General features: G+C 38.3%; 1 protein-coding gene across 6 annotated transcripts in view; it reads right to left on the bottom strand.

Annotated features, from left to right (window-relative positions):
* The window catches only part of CHD2 (chromodomain helicase DNA binding protein 2), a 119,366-nt gene that overhangs the window by 34,837 nt on the left and 59,246 nt on the right, over positions 1 to 25,283 (bottom strand). For 5 of the 6 annotated variants that reach the window (XM_038532748.1, XM_038532745.1, XM_038532746.1 and 2 more), the window contains 10 exons: positions 21,119 to 21,307; positions 15,786 to 15,948; positions 15,323 to 15,475; positions 13,128 to 13,199; positions 9,631 to 9,780; positions 8,745 to 8,893; positions 7,585 to 7,681; positions 7,070 to 7,162; positions 3,930 to 4,100; positions 2,931 to 3,106 (listed from right to left, as the gene is read on the bottom strand). In XM_038532748.1, coding sequence (XP_038388676.1) covers positions 2,931 to 3,106; positions 3,930 to 4,100; positions 7,070 to 7,162; positions 7,585 to 7,681; positions 8,745 to 8,893; positions 9,631 to 9,780; positions 13,128 to 13,199; positions 15,323 to 15,475; positions 15,786 to 15,948; positions 21,119 to 21,307 — 1,413 coding nt within the window. The remainder of the gene's footprint in view (positions 1 to 2,930; positions 3,107 to 3,929; positions 4,101 to 7,069; positions 7,163 to 7,584; positions 7,682 to 8,744; positions 8,894 to 9,630; positions 9,781 to 13,127; positions 13,200 to 15,322; positions 15,476 to 15,785; positions 15,949 to 21,118; positions 21,308 to 25,283) is intronic. The other variant, XM_038532747.1, reaches the window with a different exon arrangement.

A 25,283-nucleotide genomic window follows, 5' to 3' on the forward strand; every position in this document is an offset into this window, starting at 1 on the left:
TTCTGGTCAATTACACAGCTGTAAAATTTTTAAGACTGTCTCAAATACTTCTGGGAATAAAGCAAAGTAAAGTAAGTATGTGATTTAAAACTTCTTAGATAAATCTATTTTGGAAAGTCTGCTGACTATGCCTACCAGACCCTGTCTTCAAACAAATATCCAACCAATCCTTTCACAAGTCTCTACCCTATACTATTATTCCTTCCTTACAACTAACCACTACCATTGTCACTAAGTAGCAAGATGTTACGATATATCATAGTCATCACTGTCATCGACCACATTACTAAAATCATCTCGTTAGGTAACAGTGTAAGGTGAGACACTACGGAGGGATAAATGGAAACAGAGAACACAGCAATTAAAGAAAAAGGGGGAGAGAATGAATAGGCCTGTTGCTGAGAAATGATACTACATGAACAGCATGAACACAAGGACTAGGAAAGCATTATGGGGAAAGTGAATGTGAAGCTTATTCTTCGACTCTACCTTTCTTCCATTCATATATACTGAAATATTTTATGTATAAAAGAATATGACGTTTGGGAATTACTTTGAAATAACACTAGGAGAGGGAAGCATTTCTGGAATGGTCAAGAAAAGGACTTCTGAAAATCTGTTGTTCCTCCATAAAAGCAAGAAGAACACCAGCAATATAGTCAAGATCGACTTTGTTAGAACTCTGGAAATTAACCAAATGCTTGCAACTATCACAGGAGCGTTTACTCAAGCAGATGGCTGGATGTCAGTAAAAACTGAAAGCGCTCTGGCATTTTAACTTGTTCTATTCCCATGCTCCTCTCTGCATGCTCCATGAGTCTTGAAAAATCAACATCTTTGTAACTACAGTAGTTGTCCAAAGCAGCATCACAGCAGCCACTAAACAGGCAGAATTAAGAGCCTCACAAAGAGTAACTGAATAGGGGCACCTAGGTGGCTCAGTCGGTTAAGTGTCTGCCTTCAGCTCAGGTCAGAATCCCAGGGTCCTGGGATGGAGCAAGCCCTGCATCGGGCTCCCTGCCCAGTGGGGAGTCTGTTTTGGCCCCTCTCTGTCCCTCCCTCCCCCTATTTGTGCTCACTCTGTCTCTGTCAAATAAATACATAAAATCTTTATTTAAAAAAAGGTAAATATATAAAGACAGCATAAATGTACTTTTGTAACTCTTTAGATTTTTTAAAAAGCAGTAATTACAAAACTGTGTTGACAGGCATATAAAGTGTAAAGATATAACTTCTGCAACAATAAGAACACAGAAAAGGGGAGAGGAATGAAGTTATATTAGAGTACAATTTATTTTACCATTGGAATTAAGTTGATGATAATCTAAATTAAACTGTTCCAAGTTAAGGTACTAATTATAACCTCCAAGGCAACTACTAAGAAAATAACTTTGAAATAGTAAAAAACTATATGGGAAAATAATGAGAAACACAAAAAAACAAAAACAAAGGTATTAAAATGCTATATTAAAAAATACCTACATAACAAAAATAACAGTAGTAATGGGAGAATAAAGGAACAAAAAAGACACAAGACATAAAACAAATAGCAAAATGCAGATATGAATTCTAACTTATCAGTAATTACATGAAATACAAATGTGATTAAAGACTCCAACCAAAAGAGACTGACAATAAATTTTTAAAAAACTGATAGAACAATATGCTGTCTATAAGAGACACAAGCTAGACTCAAAGACAGGCATACTGAAGTAAAAAAGATAGAAAAAGATAATGTGCATACAGTACCCAAAAGAGAGCTGAAGTGGCTACACTAATAACAGATTTTTAAAAATTAAAGCAGAAGATGAGTAAGGAAATGGAAGACTCAGACAATCCAGAGTCAGAGAGGCCTCACAAACATCTGTAGACCACTGTGTTACCTACAGGAGAATACACATTCTTTTCAAAATAATACTGAGGGTAGGAGGTGAGAGGATGTAGCATGTACACAGAAGACTGACTACAAATTCAAAATGGTTAAGATGATAACATGATAAGTACTGGAGGGTATATATCAATGTTTATATATATTTATACTTTTCCATAATAAATTAAAGAGAAGAAAAAAAGAATAGTTATAACATTTAGGGAAAAATAAAGACTTGGTTTAAAATATACTAACCTACAAGAGTTAGTGTAACTATATGTGACATAATTATTATAATATGGATTGGACCATAAAGCTACTGTAAGTAAATACTATAAATAATATTTTCTTCAGCCTAAAACAAAAAATACATGCAAAGTGAGGAAATATCACTTAGAAGCAACAATTTTAGATTTCTTTTATTGGATGGCAGATGTATGAATTAAATACCAACAAATGTACAATAAGTACAGACATAGAAAGATAGCTAAAATCAATTACAGGTGAAAAAAAAAAAAGCTGCAGAAGACTATGTTGGGTGTATTACTAACAAACCAAACCACCACACCACCAAACTGGTATCAGTACTAATACTGTCAGGAAGTGAACTGGGGAGACAAGGGATATGAGGGCAGCGTTATCTGTACCATTTTAACTTTTTATATTTATACTATCTCTTTTATATGCATAGACCTGTGTGTGTGTCTATGTATGTTTGCACATGTATTCCTATTCTTAAAATAAAAAACGCTCAGTCCCAGTTTGCCTCCAACCGTTTTTGTCTTGGCTGGACTTTCTTTGTGAAAATGCTCAGAGTAACCAGAGAACAGGAAGAAAACAAGAGCTGAGCAACCAACAAAAGACCTCAAGTGAGGAAAACCCTGGAGGGCAGAATCTTCTGAGGCAGGACTCCATCTGTGGGGTATGACTCTGTCCCCCGCCTTCCTTGCACACTGCAGCCTCTGCCTACCTCGTCTTCAATGTCAGGAATACCATCAGCCCACAGCTCATAGCATGCCCTCCACACAGACTCCAGAGAGAGAGCAAAGCCTCCACTAACCTTCGTATCTCTGCATCAGTAAATCCCTCGACAAGGTCCTTCCGCACGCTTCTGGGGCGCCCTCTGCGCTTTGGTTTCTTGTCATCATCAGAGTCATCTGTCTCACTCTCAGAAGCAGAGGATCTCTGGGCCTGCCTCTTGGACTCAGTGTCAGAATCACTGTCATTTGTCTGAGCCTGAAAAGGCAAAGTCTCATTGTAGCAAGTGCCAGGCACAAGAAGTCAAGACTAAAACCAGCCCATCTCAATTCTTTAGTACTCAAACTTTTCATCATATTCAACAAGCCCTTTTTCCTTTAAGAAAATAAGGAGGAAGGTGTCACATAAAGGAAGAAGATCTGCTTGGGAAATAGTCACATTTCCAGAGACATAATGCAATGTAACGACAAATGAACTAGAATAAAAATACGTGAATTGTAGGTTCTTATTTACTTGCTTAGGTAAGTTTTTTACCACTCTGTGTCTTGGCTTTCCATTTGTAAAATGATGATAAATATCTATTTATTTGGGTTTTCACGAACACTAAATGAGTCGATAGATATAACAACACAACTATGCCTGGCACACAATTAGTGCTCAATCAATGGTAGCTATTACTATTAGCTAATACTTACTGATTTGCTACAATCTTGGATAAATCTATGTCCAATAAACTGGGTAATAATAAAACTTATTCTACCTACTTCAATGATGTTGCAAAAATCATATTAGATCATGCTTGTAATGGTGCTATAAGATGTGAAGTACGTGTATGTTGTTTACAGTTATATAATCTCTTACTAAGTATTTACACTGGTGCCACAAAAAGCCAATTTACAAAGATCAAATGTCTCACAAGTGAACCCAGGGGTACTCCATAGTTTTCCTCTGCTAGGTTCACTATAAAATAACTGCCTCCACGTCAAGACAATAATGCAAAGCCTCTTCCTTGAATAATTAGCACTTCCTTAGCCTTTACAATAGAAGAAGTCCTTTCTTATCTTTCACCTAACTCAATCACCTTTTTCGTGGAACTCCGAATTCGGGGCAGCATGTAAATTTCTTCTAGCTCCTTCTGACGCTCTTCCTCTTCTACTTTTTTCCTTTGCTCCTCCGGAATGATCTCATCCCAGTCCTTGTGAGGACGCTCTTCCAGCTCTTCTTCATCTTCCATTGTTGCAAAGTTGGCAACCTTAAGACACATGAATAACTCATTGTCTGACATTTCCCTCTTTCCCAAACACCATCATTTTTAATCTCACCTAGCATTTTTAATCTAAATATGATGCTATGAGTAATATCAGAACTCCTGTGATCTTACATAATCAGGCCATCAATTTTCTGCTAATCTCTCCCTTATCATCCGTAAATCACCTTGCCAAACCCTCAAGTTCATCAGAAACATTACTGAGAAACAGGGAAACATAAAGATATAAATTGTCTTATAAGTTTTATGGAAAGATATAAATTGTGATATAAGTTTTATGAAAAGTCTATCACATTTTCTAATAAATATGATACTAATTAGAAATTTTTTATTTACTTAGATGATCAAATGCTGAATACAGAAACTAAAGGTATGTAATGATCTCATACACTCAAAAGTGCACTCTACTCTTAGAACATAAATGAAATGAAAATGAGAACATAAAATGCAAAAAATTCAAACAAATCTAGAATATTCCATATCTGGCATTCAAAATATCTATGCAATTCAAAGTCGCAGCCTGTGGCTACACACAGACATATCTATCAGCTCTGGCCAGGCTATGGGCAGTGGTGGGAAGGCCCCAGGCATGGGCTTCACATCCTTTTTATTCCTTCTCACCTAGTCTTTTAAAGCTATAATCAAGTACAGAAGAGCTTTTTGGGTTTTTTGTTTGTTTTTGTTTTTAAAGATTTTTATTTATTTATTCATGAGAGACACAGAGAGAGAGAGAGAGAGAGAGAGGGGCAGAGACACAGGCAGAGGGAGAAGCAGGCTCCATGCAGGGAGCCCGATGTGGGACTCGATCCCAGGATTCCAGGATCATGCCCTGGGCTGAAGGCAGACGCCCAACTGCTGAGCCACCCAGGCGTCCCTAGATCTGACTTTTAAAACAGCCAGATGAAAATGGCAAATAAATACATTAGTGGTTCACACAGTTGGGAAATGAACTTTTCCCAGGGCACATTACGGCTAAGGGCCACATGCTATATATAGGCCAGACCACCTGCCTAGGACGTAATCACAACTCCACATATCTGTGACCTTAGGAATCTACTTGGCATGCCTGTGCCTCAGTTTCCTTATCTATAAATGAAGAAAATAATATCTGATTCATTCTAAGGTTCTAAAGGGCTTGACATACACAGTAAGAGTTATACAAGTACCAGTTATGATTACTAAAGAAAAGTATAATCTTAAATTATCTCAAAAAAAGCTTTGCTATGTTTCCAACATGTTAAATTAGGGTTTAATAGAGAAAGGGGGAGAGAAAGAGAAAGAGAAGATTAGTGGGAAAAACAAAGTCAATTCAGTTGAAGCATTCCAGAAATAAAAAAGCCCCCAGGTAGACAGACTCCTACTGTTAATTACATCACTTGATCAGGTGCTAAAACATAACAGCCAAAAGAGCTTATTTAAGCAAGGCAAAAGTCACCAGCCAACCACTTTTGATTAACCTGTTAATATGCAGAAATTTTTATATCTAAATCATCATATACTATTCTGACCAAAACATTGTCATGAAGATTGCTTCTCTTTAAAAGAGAGCAGCAGTGCAAGAAGTGTAGTCCAGCTGAAACGGTAATAATTCACCTTCAACTGCAAACACACTTACTCTGATTCTAGAGCTCTTTCGTCTAGTCAGCTCCTTTTGTGTTCTTTCGCTGAGACAACTTCTACCTGTGGCCAACTGTGGACCTCATTACACAATACTACTTCCTTCTAAACACTTTGCCCACATCTCCCTCAATCCCACAAGATGTACTGTACTTAACCATCACTGGAACCTTCAAGTCGCCACTGCTTCTCTAACCTGTAGGGCACAAACCCAAAGCCAATTCCTTTACCCATGTTCTCACCTGGAATTGCGAAACCTTTGCAACTGTGACTTAGTCTCCCAAGCCTACCTCCCACTTTAGGACAACAAATTGATCCAGTCCCTCTGACCTCAAGTACTGCTGGAGAAAATCCTAAGACTCTGTTGACCAGCTCTAATGTGAAGTCTTACCTTCCAAATTCAGTTCACTCACTATCAAGTTCCTCCTTCCTGGCCCCACCTGTGGCTGTCCCAAATTATTTCTATTTTACTTACTTATTGGTAATTACCATCACAAAGAAAGGTATCCCACCTCTTCTCTCCTCCCCATTCCCTGAAGTCTCCTTTTTCTTTTGAAGGCAACTGCACCACCAGTGTTTTTGATTACATCCATTCTAAGTCTCTTCTAAGGCAGTGTGCTAACAAATTTTCCTTCTTTCCTTAGAGCCTTCCATCTCTCCCTACTCTCAAGCTCTTCCTTCAACCAGGAGACATTAGAATATCTTTCAAAACCCTTGCCTTGCTAGACTCTTCTATCCTCATAAATCACCTTCACTGTACTCTTTATAAGCTTTAAAATTAACTCCACTCAATGCTGCCACCTCCTATTCACCTGGTGCCCAGCTTTTGCACTTAGTCCTGATCTCATTTAATTTTCTGTTCTATCAGATACCACCCATAATCATCACCCTTAAAAAAAAAAAAACAAAGCCCAGGTGGTCTAATATTTTTACCAAGTCATCAAGGGCTTTCTAACTGTTACCTTCTGCTTTATACCTTTGGCCTCTCCTCATCCTCTGATTCTATCAATGTCTCTCCCACAATGCCCTCCACACCTCCGGGAGCTCCACATTATCCCGTTCTCCACCCATCCCACTGACACAGATTCTGCCCTCTTTGCTGGCTTTTCCTCTATCCACGGACTCTGGGCAGGAGAGACCACATCAGTGATTATCTCTATGCAGAAGACTAAACCTACACTCATATCGGGACCTGGAACTCAGGAGCAGAAAGAAAGGAGTCAAGTTAGGTAAAGGAGAAAGCAAATCGCCTTGCACAATGGAAGTACTCACAGACATTGGTTATTATTAGATAATGTATCAGTGCTGAGGACTCTCTCCCACAATAATTTTCATACCTTAAACTGTGACAGAAGTTCATCTGTTGCACTTGTTGACACTTCATTCTCTCTAGTTTCAGCCAAGCGCAAAATTTCATCTATGTCCATTTCCTTAGGGACACCAACAATATGATAACGGTAAACAGGCAACAGTGATCAGTACAAACTGAAAACACTTGGTGTGAATAAACCAAATCTCTTTCCTCAGATCCCATTTACCTTTACAGTACTTGGGTTTATATCCTTTACCTCTAATGTCTCAAACTATTATTTATACAAACGACAAGGTGAACTTCAAAAATTACACAAAATAAAACCAGAATTAAAAGGACCTAAGATAAAATCCTCAAATATTTTTCTCATTCTTTCCTATTCTATTTAGTAAGAGCTTTGAGCTCTATAATTTAAAAAGCTAGATCTTTCAATTACTATTCTTTATAAAAGCTTCTAACACAGACTAAAAATCTACTTCCAGAAAAATTTAGACTCTTACAAATACTCGTCAAAAAAGTTTTTTCCTTATTGTTAATTACCTGAGGCTCTGACTCCTCCCCTTCAAGTTCTTTGAAGAGATCCTCTGCTCCAAATTTCAAAATAGCTGTCAGCTCTTCTTTATTAAAAGGATTTGAGCTGTAGAAGTAAAATGTAGTTGTAATCCCTTAGGAATGTCAAGTAACCGCCATGAAGTTCTACTATAAAATAGCTACCCTTCATAAAGGGGTGAAATTACTTTTGAAAATATAAATTCTGCCCCAGGAAAAATGATCTCTCAAAGATTTCATTTTTTTATCCCTAGGATGAGTCTGTGATGATAAATCTAACTTAGCAAAAGACTAGAAAATGAATTATTTTCCTGATGGCTTATCTATTACATGATTAAGCAAGAAACTTAATTAGCAACAGTGAAGAAGACAGTTCTTTGCTCTTTGTCTTTTGACTCAGGCAGTTATCATTCACCAAGAATTTTCTTTTTTATTTATTTATCCCCCACCCCCCAACAATTTTCAACCTTCTCATCTCCAGTCTAAAATAAAAGAACTAAGCCTTTTCCATTTAGGTTCTTCTTGAATGGAAGATTATCTGAAAATATTCTATTTAGGGAAGGGCTCATTTGATTTCCACCTGTGACACAAACTGCACAATTGCCACAGAAGACACTGAACAATTTGGCCAAAATATAAACTCAGAGAAATAGCTGTGTTTCTAAAAAAGTCAATTGAAACTTGACTGTTTTCCTTCTACATCTTTCTGTTTTCAATAGGAAAAGTAACAATCTCCATACAAATATTTTTTACCAATAATAAGAAAACAGCTGCCAACTCCATCTGGCAGATTCTTACTACTAATATGTTCAAGGCAACTTTATGTTGGGATGAAAGCCTAACTGAGGGACACAGCTGCCACTGCTGCAGTCATATGTCACAAAAAGCCAAAAAAGAGCCAAAAGCTAAAGGCAAGAGAGGGAATAAGAAAGAGAGGGCACATGAGCACAGGGTTGAGAGGTAAAAAAAGAAAACAGGGAAAACAAGAGAAAATGAAAATGACACCTTCTCGTGGTTTTGGCTTGACCTTTTCTAGGTAATTAATAGGTAACGTCAATTATAGAAAATCCTACTAGAAGGATAAATTCTATCAAATGTTGATGTAAAATCAGTTTGGTTCTGATCACCTCCTCCACCTTTCTAGAACTTACTTGGACCTTCCCGAGTTGTTTTCCAGAACTGTCCGACCAGTAGTATCCATGCGCTGAATCACCAGATGGTCCAATACCATCTTCTTTTTGGCCCGTTCAATGATCTCCTCCTCCACAGTCCCCTTTGTAACCAAGCGATAAATATTTACCTATAGAAAAACAAAATGTTATGTTTATACTTGATCAGCAAAAAAAAAGTTACCTGTCTAAAACCAAAAGATAAGTAAAAAAGACTTATTCTCTTCTCCTAAAAATGACTATAAGCAATTCATACAAACAGGCAGCTTAAGTAGATGCAATATTTTTACTCTAACATATTGTAATCTTAAATAAAACTTCCTCTAAAAATTATTACAGCCTAGTCTAATGATAAAAATCTTGCTAAAAAATAGTTTCACTGATGGAAAGTTTCACCAAACTGAACTGTTGGCCGAGTACGAAACTTAAGAGTTACCCAATGCTAGAGCAGAGTTTGAGATTCTCACATGAAAAAAACAAGCATGTATTTTCCCAATGTAGCTCAGAGCTAACAATCATGTATAATAAAAGTAGACCATCCTGAAAAATGTTGGACTATTTAACAATTTAACCACATTCAAATAGAAAAACATTCCAGTTCTTAATCTATTCATCATATCTCTTTCTTAGGGTAAACCTGAAACTTACAGGTGACATAATTTTCAAACAGCACAAGAAAATATTTCCCTAAGAAGTTCATCTGAGCCCCAAAGACACCTCTGTACTAGTTAACAGACAGGCATCTACCCTTGGGGAAAAGAGAGCATAACAGGAAAAAAGCATTTTACAAATGTCCTGAAAGGGCTAAACAACACCCCTCTCTTTCCCACCTCACCCAAACCACATCCAGATGTCTCACTCCACTGACCTGCTTCTTCTGACCAATTCTATGGGCTCGGGCTTGTGCCTGCAAGTCGTTCTGGGGGTTCCAGTCAGAGTCAAAGATGACAACTGTGTCCGCCGAAGCCAGATTGATTCCCAGGCCACCAGCCCTTGTCGAGAGCAGGAAACAGAAGTCCTGTACACAATGCAATATACTACTTTATGCAGTGGCCTTCTCAGAAACAGTTTCACAGTCCAATAAGCCCTTATACCTGGAAACCCCTGCAGGTGTGAAGAAAAGTGAGATATGATGGACAAACTTTATGGAAGCTACAAGAAGGCCAGGGACTTGATGGTAGAGTGAATTTTCGTTTCATTAAGCAGGAAGAATCAGTGCAGAGAACTAAGGAGTAAAGCTGATTCTGGTAAGTCAACTGGAACAAAAGAATTAGTGTTCTCTCTTTGCTAAAACTAGCATTACAAGCAATTAACAAAACCCAGAAAAACTTAATTAGCAAGGGGATCATTCCAGCAAGTTGCCCACACACTCATTTTCAGGTAAAGGTGGATTATACCACATAAGGTAGTCGGTATAAGCAAAGGTACTTTATTGTGAAGTGGCTGAATAGAACAACACTGCATCAACAGATCAGGTGCCAGCACTGCTCAGAAGCACAGGGTCCTCGATCAGCACAGCATACACAAAAAGAAAACCAAAGCACATGTCGCTGAAGAGCCACGTGTGGGAAAGATACAGGCTCTGGCATATTCTACACAGCAATAATAAGAGATTGAGCAGGCATGGTATACCTGCCTGCATCTGAGAGCACAGAAAATATGGAGCAGGAGGCAAAAATTAAATTATATGAGCCAGAAGAAAAGAAAGCCACAGAGATTTCTGTCTTTAGGGCATTTGATCATGTATGTCAAAGGCTGACACCTTTTTGGCACACAAGTGGTGCTCAAAAGCTGATAGTTCTGAGTTGTATTTGATCAATGGGTGTATTTACTATACACAGAAACAATGAAAGGCTCTCCACACTCTAACTAAATCCCACTCACCAGCATCCTGCCACAGAAATGAAAATGGAGAGAATGATCTCAGAACTTTAAACAAATCCTGAGGCACATATGCTCTGTGATCCACAGAAATACCAAGTGACATCACACTCTCTAATTTACAGAAGCCTGCAAGTAAATGCTGGAGACTTGAGAATGAGATACCTAAACCACATAAAATCTGGGATCTGAATAATCATAAATAGTTTTCACTGTCGCTACTTTCTTTTAAAGATCTATTTATTTGGGGGGGGGGGGGGCGAGGAGGCAGAGAGAGGTGGAGAATCCTTTTACAGACTCCCCACTGAGCACAAGAGCCCAACATGGGGTTCGATCCCAGGACCGTGAGATCATGACCTGAGCCAAAACCAAGAGTTGGACACTCAACCAACTGAGCCACCCAAGCACTCTTTACCATAGATAATGTGAATTAGAAGATGTTATTTGTGTCTATTATCAGACTGAAAAAAACAAACATGATGACATGCAATGCTAATGCTGCTCAAGGTGAGATAGAAATATGCATACACAAATAGTAATGATATAAACTGCTTTGGGAAATTTAACAAAGTATGTGAAAAACCTTTCTTAAAATGCTCGTATGCTTTCAACACCCCAAAACAACAAAATAAGTGATTAAGTTTAATCACTGGGTTAAATAATAATGGTACAACTATGAGAAAACTTTAGAAACTAAATTTTTTTTAATCCTTAATGACATGGGAAAAATGATCACAGAATTCTAAATGAAAGTGACAAAACTATATGCAGAATGATCCCAAATTAGGTGAACATACAGATAATCGGTTTTATCTTGTATGAATGGAAATACATCCAAATGATAAGAATAGCAAGTTGTTTCTGGGATGGGGGTAGGGTATGCGATTTTTCTTCTTTATACTATCTTTTAAATTTTCTAAAGGTGCATATATTTCCACCCAATGATAAAGTATTTAATTTTTCTTAACCAAAAAGGCTCAGATGTGCAGAATAATGGTAGAGAACCTGTATTCTATATACAGTCATGAGATGAAGAATTGAGAATTATAAAGGCAGCTTTAATAGTGTTTCTCTAAGAAAGGGTAATATGAAACATTCATACCATTTTTTAAACTAAGAATAGGGAACACAAAACTAGTTTCAATAAATACCAAATCATACACTAGCCTAGCATTTACTGAGTGCTCACTATGCCCCAGGCAGTAAATGCAAGCCTACTGCTTGCATTTAATCCCCAGAGCAGGTATTGAAATTATCATGATTTTACTCGAGGAAACAGAAAAAGAAGGAATGGGAATTAATGGGTGAGCGGTATTCAGTAATCCAATTCCTCTTCTCCTGAACCATTTCAGAGCCTCAGTTCTGTCCAGATTCACGCCCAAAGCTCCTCAAGTACAGCTAACATTTTAGGGTAAAGAAGCCAGAATGCTATAGTCTAACTGGGACCACATCCATTTCTAGAGGCAGAAGGCATACCATTTTGGAGTAACAGACTGTACAGAGTTTTTAAAGCCCCTCAGAAAGCAGAACATGAAGTCTGTTTCATCTATATGAAGTAGTGGCCCAGGCTTCAGAAGCACTAGCGTTCTCTCCAAAACACTAGTTACTTCTGGCTCTCTCCACTGCTGCCTTCACCCACACATGGTGCTGCAGAGTTACCTCTGCTGAACCTCTTCTCCCCCACTTCTCTCAAATCCCACAGCACTTCACAGCTTGATATGCACGAACTACAATCTTACCATAGTTTCTCACTTCTCTTTAAGCACCCCTTCTATATATGCCTTAAAATCACTTTAGAATGCAAATCCAAGCTGGACAATAGACCATAAGTTATATTGATCATACCAGTAATCCAACACATTTGAGATACAGTAAATGTACTTTACATGCCTCAGTCACCAAAAAAGTACAGATCAGAACCTTCTGATGTAACATACATGTCAAAATTAATTCTACTGGCCAGCTTTCTTGACTCTTGCCTTACTGTTTGTTCTCCTAGGTCCAGAAATCTGATGTCTGGAAGCCACTATGGAATACGCAGTTGCTATCAGAACTGCTCTGTCACTAATCCAGACCAGGGCAGATAAACAAGCATGCAAATGCTTTTCTGGAATAACAAACAAAATTAAGGGATCCCTGGGTGGCGCAGGGGTTTGGCGCCTGCCTTTGGCCCAGGGCGCGATCCTGGAGACTCGGGATCGAATCCCACATCGGGCTCCCGGTGCATGGAGCCTGCTTCTCCCTCTGCCTATGTCTCTGCCTCTCTCTCTCTCTGTGTGACTATTATAAATAAAAAATTTAAAAAAAAATAAAAACAAACAAAATTAAGAGGCATCTTTTATATTAGTGATTTCTCATTTCCTTCCCAAAGCAGGATAACTTTGCTGTGAACTGTTTCTGAAATGAAATACATTAAAGCCAGAAAGGCTTTCTCCTGGATACAGAGCCCACGCTGCCCAAAAAGCAAAGCCATATATGGTGTACCTCAGACCCATCTGCATTGAAGTGGTCCAGGGCCTGTTTTCGGATTTCTCCCTTGATGGAACCATCCAGACGCTGTAAAAATAAACCACAAGGAAATCATAAGGTAGGCAGATCAGCTATTCTCAGAACACCAGACTTGCAACCTTTATCACTCCAACACCCACTTAGTAAAAATAACCGGAATGCACTGGCAACATGCTGGCAAGGGACATTGCTTAAGCAGCATATTCTACTTGCCCAAGCTCTCTGGTTACAAACCCAAGGTCAAAAGCTTCTGACTCAAAGAACTAGGTCTACCTAGGTCTACCCAAGGATCAGAACGACTGCTAGAACCTCTAATGAGAATGATGGCAACCCAAGCTATGCTTGGAAGCTATGTTTGCTTCTACATCTGTAGATCCTGAAGAGATTAGGTCATCAGACCACTGGTCATTTTAGCTTGTGCAGAAAATGATCCTTTTTAAATAATGTGACCACAAGTCCCACAGTTATTAAGTGCTACACAAACCAAAAATTCATTTGCACAATTTTGTTTGTAAACATTCTGCCATAACATTGAAAGTGTTAAAATTAAGTTGGTCATATATTCCAGCTTTTCCAAAAATTACATTCTGAAATCAGAGCAAAGTGTTTAAGTAGCCAAAGAGCGTATTTAAGAAAGCCTCTGGAATTCAGTTCTAGGTTCCAAATATCACCAGGGAAAACCACATGTCAAATAGACACTTGAGAATCACTACCTGTATGCTGTACATGTAAAATGTTTATTTCTTACCCTTTAAAGACATTTTCACATCTTCCCCTTACAGTCAGATCTTGAGATGAACAAAATACCTCATTTTACAGAAGGCAAAACTAACCTGAGAGATGAGGTCAGCTGCCCAGTGATGGAGACACCGGCTGTAGAAGAACCTATATCTCCCCAGCTCAGAGCTCTGCTGACCAGACCCAGAGCTACCAAAACACAAGTCAATCACACCTGGGAACGCCCTCCCTTCTTTCTGACTACCAACTCTACTCAGAGCCTTCACCCAAAGATATGTTTACATGGCAGATTCATAGCCTATATTTGATATCAGAAAACCCAAATGCCTTCTTTTTAATATCCCCATTAATAGAAGACAGTAGACATGACAGACTCTAGTGGATCCCAGCCAAATATTCCCTACAGAGAAAACCAATGCATTCTTATTTTATGTGGTATCGAATGATTAGCTTGACCTGAAAGTTCACAGAGATCAGATGCATTGAGACACAATAATCTTTTTGAGTGTGCTGGGCTTTTATTAGTCCATTTTTAAATAACCACAGTATCAAACCATATTCTAAGATAGCTGCGGAAAGACCACACAAAGATATTATGATAGAGCAGTGTCTTTCAGGGCATTCTTGAAAGACAATATTAGTGAGTTGAAAGCTTGGCCATCTCCAGGTACAATCACTAACCTCGCTTTCTTCAATACCAGACAATTACAGAAGTAGGTTCATAAGTCCAGCCACTCAAAGAAAAAATATTAAGCCAATCTTAAAAGTCAAAGCACTATAAAAATGTTATGCCAAAAGTCAAGAAAAATAGCAGATACGTCCATAAACAGATCAGAAAAAAAAAGTTTCACACACTCTAACACCCAGAAAAATACTGTGTTGAAGAAACTCATTTCCCCCTTATCTTGTAGGAGACAACTGAGTGAAGATGAAAAGCCACAGTAACAATCCCACAGAGATGAGGGGACCATCACTACCCCCTTCAGGGCCCAGCAAGCTCTCACATGCACCACTCTGCTGAGTTCCCAGCCTCACAGCCAGGGTCAGCTTTCTCCAGGGTGACCGCACAGAACTACTGCCTTTCTCTTCCTAGGATTTGGGCTTCTGGAATTAGGCCCGCACCTCCTTCCTCTATAGTGTTAACCAAGATTTTGGAGCTGGAAGATACCATCTCACAGCCTTTACTCTTGTTTGCTTTTCCTCTATCACCCACCTCCGTACCACCCCCTGAAAACCTGAAGGACCTCACATGACCACTTTTATTATAGGCTACTGAAAGGTATGGAAGTAAACACAAAGACCCTCGTGGAACCTTCATCTCAATTTGTTTCTAGCTGAAAAACTTGTTTCCTAACATTAGGATGATTCTGTAAGCAAAGAATACAACTGCAGGGAGGGAGCCAAGAGGGATTCCAATCACTGAGCATCCTTACCTGGAAAGGGTAGTGCTTGATCGTCAGGTACTCAGCCAGGATGTCCAACATTCTGACCATCTGGGAGAAGATTAGGACTCTGTTGCCCCTTTCTCGAAGCCTTGTCAACAGTTTATCTAAGAGAATCAGCTTCCCACTGCTCCTGATCAGGGACTGCAGATTGAAAAGACATTCTGATCATTACACTCAAACCCATACTTCAATCTGCCCTTAAAACTGCTAAGAGTTCCTACTTTGACAATCATCTTTCAGCTTGGTGAAGCCCCCTGCCATCTGGCTGACAATACCCAAAATGCTCTTTACCTGGCATCATTCTTTCCATATTTTTCCTAGTGAACTTTCCTCACATCTTTTCAAAGCTTCTTTTGACACTCCTTGAAGAGTCATCAAAGGAGGAAAGAAAAGAGCATCTATAGAAACCACAGTGTTTGAGAATTTAATTACAAATACAGAGGCCACACACCAGAAGAACCTCCTGCCCGTTCTCTCGCTCATTCTCCTCGGGGGGCTTGATCAGGTAGCAGTGGTTACAGCACTTTTTCAACTCCATCACAATATTCAGGAAACCAGATGTGCTGCCTCTTGTCCCTTTGGCAAGAGCCTTATAGTTTCTGGTCAGGATCCACCTATAAATCAAAATAATGATGTCATTCAATTTGAAGAAACAGAGAATCAGAGGCATCAGAAGATTGTGAGAGAGAGCTGTGTTACTGGAAACAGAAAAACCAAAGCAGAAAATACCTAAGACCGTTAAAAAGGCACAGAGGGATATGGTATTTTGCATCTCCCACCACCTACCTAGGACCACTCACATCTTTGGTCTGATTCAGAATGTTAGCCTCTGGGAAAACACTGCTCTACTGGGCACTGTAATCTGAACACAGGAAACTAACAAGAGTGAAATAAATACACACACACACACGCACAAACGTGTCAAACAAGGACAGTCACTGAAGCATTCTTTATCACAACATACAAATGGAAGTAAGCTAATAAGGGATTAATTACATTAAGATTACCATCAGATGGAAGCTATGTACCCGTTTACAAACTGCTATAAAAGGACATTTTACACTATAAAATGCTCACAGTAACTATGTTTTATCTCCAAAAGGGAAGGAGAAATGTATGTGTATTCACATATATCCACACGTAAGTTTTAACCACTCTAAAATATTAGAAGTGCTTTTTTTCCTGAACAATGGAATTTCTTTACACTGTTAGCAATTCCAATTTTAGGACTCTCTCAAAGTAGAATGTTCAAGGATTTTAAGTGCTATTTCTAAGAGTAAAGTATTTGAAACACTAAATGTCCACCACCAGGAGGCTAGTTGAATAAACTATGATACAGATCCACAATGAAATACTATACATATGTAAAAAGGAAACAAGAATATCTTTATAAACAATGAGAGTGTTCTTCAGCCCACATCATTAAGTATAAAATGTAAGGTAAAGAAAAACATGTATAGTATGTTGTCTATATAGGAGGAGGAAACAGCAAAAAAGTTAAAATGTATTTGCTTGTATTTTAAAAACTAAAAAATAAAGGAAAAGTAAGCATTTAAATTGATAATTATTATTACCTAAGGGAAAGATGGACTAGAATGAGATGACAAGGAAAGAATAGCAGGCTTTGTAGCTTTGCCTTTGGAACTCTACAAATATTGCAAAATATTAGGAAGCAAAATTAAGCAAAGCCAACTTTTAAAAAAATAAAACTAAAATGAAATAAATAAACCATTGTATCTAGCTGGTAACGTAACCACAAGTAAAGAAAAGAAAAACTATCTCGAGGGCACCTGGGTGGCTCAGTTGGTTAAGTGTATGCCTTCAGCTCAGGTCATGATCCCAGACTCCTGGGATTGAGTCCCACACCAGGCTTCAGACTCCTCTGAGCAGGGAGTCTATTTCTCCCTCTACTCCTCCCTCACTTGTTCTCTCTCTCTCAAATAAATAAAATATTGAAAAAAAAGGAAAACTATCTCAAAGTACTTTAAGATTCTTATCCATTTCTAGTGGAATATACCTTTAAAACAAACCAAAAATATCATTTTACCCTTAACCTGTTTTCATTATTCACACTGCTGATGGTAATCCTGGCACTATTATTCATTACTAAGACCATATGTGCAATGTTAATTAAGTTGGTGGAGTTGAGATGTGGAATTTTTGGTATGGGGATAAGACCATTAAGGTCAAATAAAATATCTATGTTTCACTGTTTCACTGAAAAAAAAAAAAAAAAAAAGATGTATTATCTTTAAAAGCAGATTTCCTAAAACAAATAAAAATAAAAACAATTTCCAAATTCTGTCCACTGAAAAAGACTGGCAGTGATATCCAGTGTGGCTGCAAGTCACAGCTCCAGTACCCAGCCTGAGGCCTCCAAATTTCACTTTCCAATAAAACAGTACAGAGCTTGTTGGATATATGGCTGACTCCTGCTATGGGGCACAAATGTACTACAAGATGAACGTGAACAATTTGTTCCAGAAAGCAAAAAGCTCTGAGCTTCAAGTAGGATTATGTCAAAAGGGCTCAAAACGGACTTGAATGAGCTCCTCCAGGTTAAAAAAGGAGCTATCAAGAATAACGGTCGCAGAATATAAAAAGAATAACAATCACAGAATGAAACACGAATATGCTTATCAATGAATTCATAATCATACCAAAACAAATCTTACTGGTCGAAACCTTTGAAGAAGGGTAGATATAACCTATTGTTTCTTTTAAAGATGTCAAAACTCCAACATGAATGGACTTGAGCATATTATGCTAAGTGAGATAAGTCAGAATGAGAAAGACAAGTACTATATGATGTCACGTATATGTGGAATCTGAAAAAGCCAAACTCAGAAAAAAAGAATGTAAAATAGTGGTTACCTGGAAATGGGGGAATGGGACAGATATTAAGGGTATGAACCTACAATCTGTAAATAATCCCTAGAGATCTAATGCACAGTATAGTGAATACAGACAATATTGTATTATCATCATCAACCTTGCTCAGACACTAGAACTTAAAGATTCCAACCATTAAAAAGAAAGGGTCATTATGTAATGTGATGTGATAGAGGTGCTTAATTATCACTACAATGGCAATCATCTTCTTACATATGAAAGTATCATATATGAGCAACATGTTGTACACATTACATTTTCACATTATATGTCAAATACATCTCAATTTAAAAAACAAGTGAGGTGGGGCACCTGAGTGGCTCATTCAGTTAAGCATCTGCCTTCACTCACATCATGATCCTAGAGTCTGGGATCAGACCCCACATCAGCCTCCCTGCTAAGCATGGAGGCTGCTTCTCCCTCTCCTCCCTGCTTGTGTTCCCTCTTGCTATTTCTCTCTCTCAAATAAATAAATCCAATCTTTAGAAAAAAATTAAAAATTAAAAACCACAGAGGCACCTGGCTGGCTTAGTTGGTAAAGCATGCAACTCTTGATCTTGGGGCTGTAGGTTCAAGCACCACGCTGAGTGCAAAAATTACTTAAGAATAAAATCTTTAAAAAAAAAAATAATTATAAAATAATAGATTTTTGGGATCCCTGGGTGGTGCAGCAGTTTAGCGCCTGCCTTTGGCCCAGGGCGCGATCCTGGAGACCCGGAATCGAGTCCCACGTCGGGCTCCCGGTGCATGGAGCCTGCTTTGTCTCTGCCTCTCTCTCTCTCTCACTGTGTGCCTATCATAAATAAATAAAAATTTAAAAAATAATAATAATAATAATAGATTTTTAAACGCCAAAAATCAAGAAGAATCATGCATTTATTCTGTCTTTCCTAAATGAACTGTTCCTCACCTGATACGGTAAAGTTTCTTTTTGTAGTATTCCAGCTAATAAACAGAGAGTAATAAAATTTAAATATCACCCGTTTGTAATCCCTAATGAATTAATGATCTAGGCAATGCATACTATTACTTGCTAATATCAAAAAAAGACAATAATCTATTGTGAAAGAATGTACCTTTGCATTCTATGAAATACTCATATTGAATCTGAGTCTAATCAAGCCTCTACATTTATCTGTAAATATGAAGGGTTCAGAGAAAAATGTTAAATAATGCCATGAAGCTGGAATCAGCTAAGTCCAGGCTGTAAAAAATATCCACAGAACACAGACTCGGGGGACACCTGCATGGCTCAGCAGTTGAGCATACGCCTTTGGCTCAGGGCGTGATCCTGGGGTCCATCAGGCTCCTTGCATGAAGCCCACTTCTCCCTCTGCCTATGTCTCTGCCCCCTCTCTCTCGGTGTCTCTCATGAATAAATAAATAAAATCTTAAAAAAAAAAAAAAAGATCTACTCTCTCAACAACTTTCAAATATGCAACAGTATTATCATCATAGCCTCCGTGCTGCATGTTAAATCCTCATGACTCATTTATAACTGGAAGTCTATACCTTTTGACCCCCTTCACTCATTTCTCTCACCCCCACCCTCACCTCAGCCTCTGGCAACCATTTTTCTGTTCTCTGTACCTATTATCTCAGTTTTGTTGTTACCACTGTTAACTCATAAAACAGTGTTCATCTTTTAGAGATATACAGAAATATTTGATTGATAAGTACCTGAAACAGGCTTTAAATGATCTAAGGGTGGACATGAGGATGCAAAAGAAGACAAGGTGAACTGAGACTGGCCATGAGTCAATAACTGAAGCTGGACTATGGGTATGTAACTACTTCTTATTCCATTTTTGTACATATCTTAGATTTCCCCTAAGAAAAAGATTTTTAAAAGTCAATATAGAAAAAAAAAAAAAAAAAAGTCAATATAGTGTTAGGCAAAAGGGTCAGACAGTAATTTTTGAAAATTACAATCTTGTTTTTATTCAGTTGCATTTAGAACAAACAGGGAATATTAGAAAGGCTACCACATTTTAACAGTAAAAGACTGTAATGTTCACAACATGTAATTATTTCCAATCATTCCAGATTCAACTTTAAATCATCAAAACTAAAGCACATTATTTACCACTCCCTGTCCTAAACCCAATATTTTGCCCATCATAACCTAAACCAAGTCCACAACCTGCCTGGGCCACTTGGGAGTGCCAGAAAGGAGAGCATCTTCCCCTTCCAGCACATAATGGAGAACTTTTCCTTCTGAACTTTCACAGAGCCCTGCATATGCCTCGGTTATTAAACAACACTGTTTTAAATCCTTGTCTCTATTCTGTCTTTCCTCTTAAGCAATACTTCTGGCAGAAACACATTCCACTCATCTTCATACTCTCAGTATCTAGCAGAATGCCTGACACATTGCAGAATCTTGGTAAATGACTGAAAGAATAGTGGAGAAGAAATGGATTAGTGAGTGAAATATGCCTGCCTGTTGGAGGGGATTAGCACTAAGATTTACCATATACTTCAGACCATCCTACAGAATGGAAAGTGCTGCGCGCAAATTCTCATCCAAATAAAAAAGCAAAAACAAAACTTCTTTCTAACCATGAATATATTGCTATTCACATCTGTTAGGCATCACTGAAAAAAAGCAGCTTGTCAACTGTCTATCTCATGGCCCCTTTCTTTTTGTTTTAAGATTTATTTATTTATTTATGATAGACATAGAGAGAGATAGAGAGAGAGAGAGAGAGGGGCAGAAAGAGAAGCAGGCTCCATGCCAGGAGCCTGACGCGGGACTCAATCCCGGGTCTCCAGGATCAGGCCCTGGGCTCAAGGCAGGTGCTAAACCGCTGAGTCACCCAGGGATCCCCCCTCATGGCCCCTTTGAATGGGTATTAATCCTACTGCAGGGTGACCCAGCCCACAGCTTACTTGTAATACTGCTTCTGCAGAGCCGACATCTCCACCCTGAGGATCTGTTCCACTTTGGCAGGAAGGGATTTCTCCACATCCTTTTTGACTCTCCGGAGGAGGAAGGGCTCCAGCACCTTATGGAGACTCTGGTAGCCATTCTCCCTCCCTTTCCCATGGTCCTCTTCAAAATCTTCCCAGAATTCAAACCTGGAAATAAAACAGGACAGCAATTGTTACAGAAGCAACCAGGAAGGGGAAAAAATAATTTTTTTTCAAACTATAATTTTAATTAACTAAATGGGAAAAAAATCCGTAAAAAAAATTTTTTTTTAAAAGACTCTTTCCTATAAGGAAATATAAATTTTACCAGTCACTAACTCGTGAACACAAGAGAAGGGAAAACACAAAGGAAAGGGACCACCTGAATCAATTCCATCTGTCTGTATTGGGTAACATTAAGTTTCCAATTCTCAGACTGGGTCTAGAAGTCACAAGATATTGCAGTGGAACATGCAATGTATATGTAAGTATAGACAAGTTATTGTCATGTAACATTCTGCAGAAAAATTTGTAAGCTATCTGTAAAGCTGCAATTTCTTGGGAAAACAAATTCAGAGGTAAGAGAATTAGTGGCAATATTACAGCTGTCACTACTCAAAGGTGAAAGTTTATTACATAATTTTCATCAATAATCTTCACAGTTCATAGATGAAAAAAATTAATGAATTATAATAACAGTAAACAAGACCATGGCCCCCAAACAAGAATAGCAATATGAGTGATGCCACTTTAATAGCATTAGAACTTAGGGACAGAAGTTTTACTAATAAATTTTAAAACCTGTCACCATAGTAATTCTGCCTCAACTCAATAGACAAAGGTTTCTCTTGTTTAAATCTTAATTCAATCATCTCTGATTTACTAAAAGACCTATGGCAGAAGTCCAGAATAGGACACTGTGAACAGATTTCTTTCAAAAACAAAACAAAATAAAACAGAAAGAAAGAGAAAGAAAGAAAGAAAGAAAGAAAGAAAGAAAGAAAGAAAGAAAGAAAGAAAGAAAGGAAGGAAAGAAACTTCTTTCATGAGGATTGAAAAAAAAATGTGCATTGTTCTGCCACTAGAAAGCCAGGGAGGCACTTGGAAGAACCAGCTGGGTCCTATGTGCATAAGGATGGATGCTCCACAGGGGAGAGCAGGCCATGGAAGAAATGGAAGAAGGCTAGAACTGAACGCTCAATCAGTCACTGCTTCCCAGTCTGCCTTCTGACACCAGGTGGCCCTCCTCTGCTGAGGTCAATCACACCCCAGAAGACAGAATAGCTCAACATTATCTAGAGCTCTGGAGGACTCAATAAGCATCTGCCCTCTGAGGAGATGGAAAGTCAGAGCACAGATGCCAGTGCCGCCAGAGACTACAATGGCATCAACAGAGTCTGCTGCCATTTCTGAACGGATAAATGGCCTTGCATTATATCAGGTACTAGGAGGTAGGTCTACACCAGCCTCAGTAACGCCTGGTAACACGGAAAATAGCCACCCTTAAGGAAGTGGACAAAAACTTTTAGGGTAGGAATCTAAAAACGTCAAAGCTTACAGCCTGATAAAGTTAATGTAAGTTGTATTTTGTCACACTGCTATGCAAATACTCCAGGAACAAAACTAAGTGAGGAATTAAAAATAGTAAGAGGATTAAAAGGAACAATGCCAACTGAACTATCTCAATGCTAGGGTTGGCAGGTCACCCACAAAATGTATGAAATGACTGGAAAACAGGGACTATCACTATATCAAGCTATTCTCTGAAAAGCTGGGAGACAGTTTCAAGAAAATGTTTCAATTTACTTAACACTCATTATCATGAATTACTATTATATTAGTCTAAAAACTTAAATACAAACCTTATTTACAAGATTTACTTCCCCTACTGTTTCAGGCAACAAATACTTTCACCTGCCTAGTGTATTCTTACTAAACTTAAAGTTAATATGACACACTATTTCTTTATATACATGCTGAATGGTTTATGAATGGTCTATGGCTGCTTTCTCTCTAAACAGCAGAGATGAGTAGCTGTAACTGAGACCATAATGCCTACAAGCTGGAAATCTTTCTTATCAGGTCCCTTATGAAAAAGTTTACTGTTCCCTGCAATAGAACTGTCAACTTAAAATACTACATACATAAAAGATATAGAGCTACAGCAGTGAACTTAATAATGGCATCATGCCATGACCTATAGATTATTTTAGATATATCCTTGTTGTTAACTTGCGTACATAGGTCTCTCACGAAAGTAGGGGCAATTTTGGTTACTTCAATTTTCTAGACTTTGGGGTTTTAGAAAATAGAAGTTCACTCTACTGAGGAATAACAAAGAAGAAAATTAAATCAGAGCAGTGAAAATTGCATGTTAGAATTCATGTGATAAATATGTGAAGGGAAAGGTACAAAAAAAAAAAAAAAAAATCAGACTGGCCTAGACAGCAGAAACAAAAGCAAAGCAAAGCAAAACAAAAACCATTTCTTACATGAAACGGTCACATCTCTAAAATATGCTCTATCAAGTTATTTTGTGGAATGGGTATGCAGTACACTTTGCAAGTGATTAGAAACTCAATTTTTCGGGCTTGCCTTATCTTTTTCTACCTTTATTACCAAGCCCTGTGCTTTGCCAAATAGTACATACAAACTAATTGATTGGCATATATTTACAATAAGGGTAGTGGTCAGATTTATAAAAATGGTGGTAGTCTGGTCAAAGCCACCATGCAGGAAAGGAAATAGCATTTCAGTTGGCTAAAATGAGAACTAACTTCTGAATTTAAAAAATGATGGCCTGTTATAATCAAGGAGGTGAAGGTTCAAAAGTTATCTGACCAAACTTAATTCCTTTCTATCCACTAAAACTTCTTCAATGGATCATTTCTTTGAAAGGACTAAGTGGTCCCACAAAACCATCTGGAACCTAAGAAACTACTGGTAAGGATTGGGAAAATATTGCACCGGATTTGGTCACCCGCCCAGCAAAGCTCAAGCAGAAACAAAGGTTAAATCTTAACTCAACTAATGGAGTCATATGCACATTTGTGGAAAACAATCTTTTAAAAAATGTTTGAAAATGACAGTATTTTAAAAACAAAGTTTTCAAGAGAAAAAGCTCTCTTACACACACACACACACACACATTTGCATTTTTTTTTTTTTTTTAAGATTTATTTATTTATTGAGAGAGAGAGAGAGAGGCAGAGACACAGGCAGAGGAAGAAGCAGGCTCCATGCAGGAAGCCCAACGCGGAACCCGATCCCAGGTCTCCAGATCACACCCCAGGCTGCAGGCAGTGCTATAAACCACTGGTACTTCTATATATATGGTACTTCCGGTGTACCAAAAAGATCTAATATGAAAAATTTAAATACACATGAAAATTCTTCATTTCAGAAAACAAAGATTAATAACAAATAATTGAAAACCAGGTAGCCCAGGTGGCTTAGCAGTTTAGCACTACCTTCAGCCTAGGGTATGATCCTGGCAACCCCGGATCGAGTCCCATGTCGGGCTCCCTGCATGGAGCCTGCTTTCTCCTTCTGCCTGTATCTGTGCTTCTCTCTCTCTCTCTGTCTCTCGTGAATAAATAAACTCTTAAAAAAAATGTAACAAATAATTGAAAATCTTGACTAGTTCTGAACTTTTATACATTATCTGTTTTACAACACTTGTACCTTTGAAAAGCACACTTTATAAAAACACAGCCTTCTACTAATACATGATGAATAGGTTACTCATTACAGAATGTACAGCAGAATGTTTAAAAAAAAGAAGAGGGCCTGGCAGGTGGGGAGGATGGGGTAATTGGATGATGAGCATTAAATTAAGGAGAGCACTTGAAGTAATGAGCACTGAGTGTTGTATGCAACTAATGAATCACTAAATTCTACCTCTGAAACTAAAAATCAGATTAGAAAAAAAGAAGGCAACTGCCTCCATCCTTAGGCCAGTATCCACTCACAGAGCTCTGAAGAAAGGACAGAAGACCCAGGTGAGCAACAACAGGACAGACAAGACAGCAGCAATGAGACGGGGATGGGTGAAACATCACAGGAAAAGGAATCTCCTATAGAACGGTGTTTCTTGACTGGTGATGAATCTGCCTTCCTGTGGGACACTGGGAAGGCCTGGAGA

Source organism: Canis lupus, chromosome 3 (assembly GCF_011100685.1).
Source record: "Canis lupus familiaris isolate Mischka breed German Shepherd chromosome 3, alternate assembly UU_Cfam_GSD_1.0, whole genome shotgun sequence".
Taxonomy (NCBI): Eukaryota; Metazoa; Chordata; class Mammalia; order Carnivora; family Canidae; genus Canis; species Canis lupus.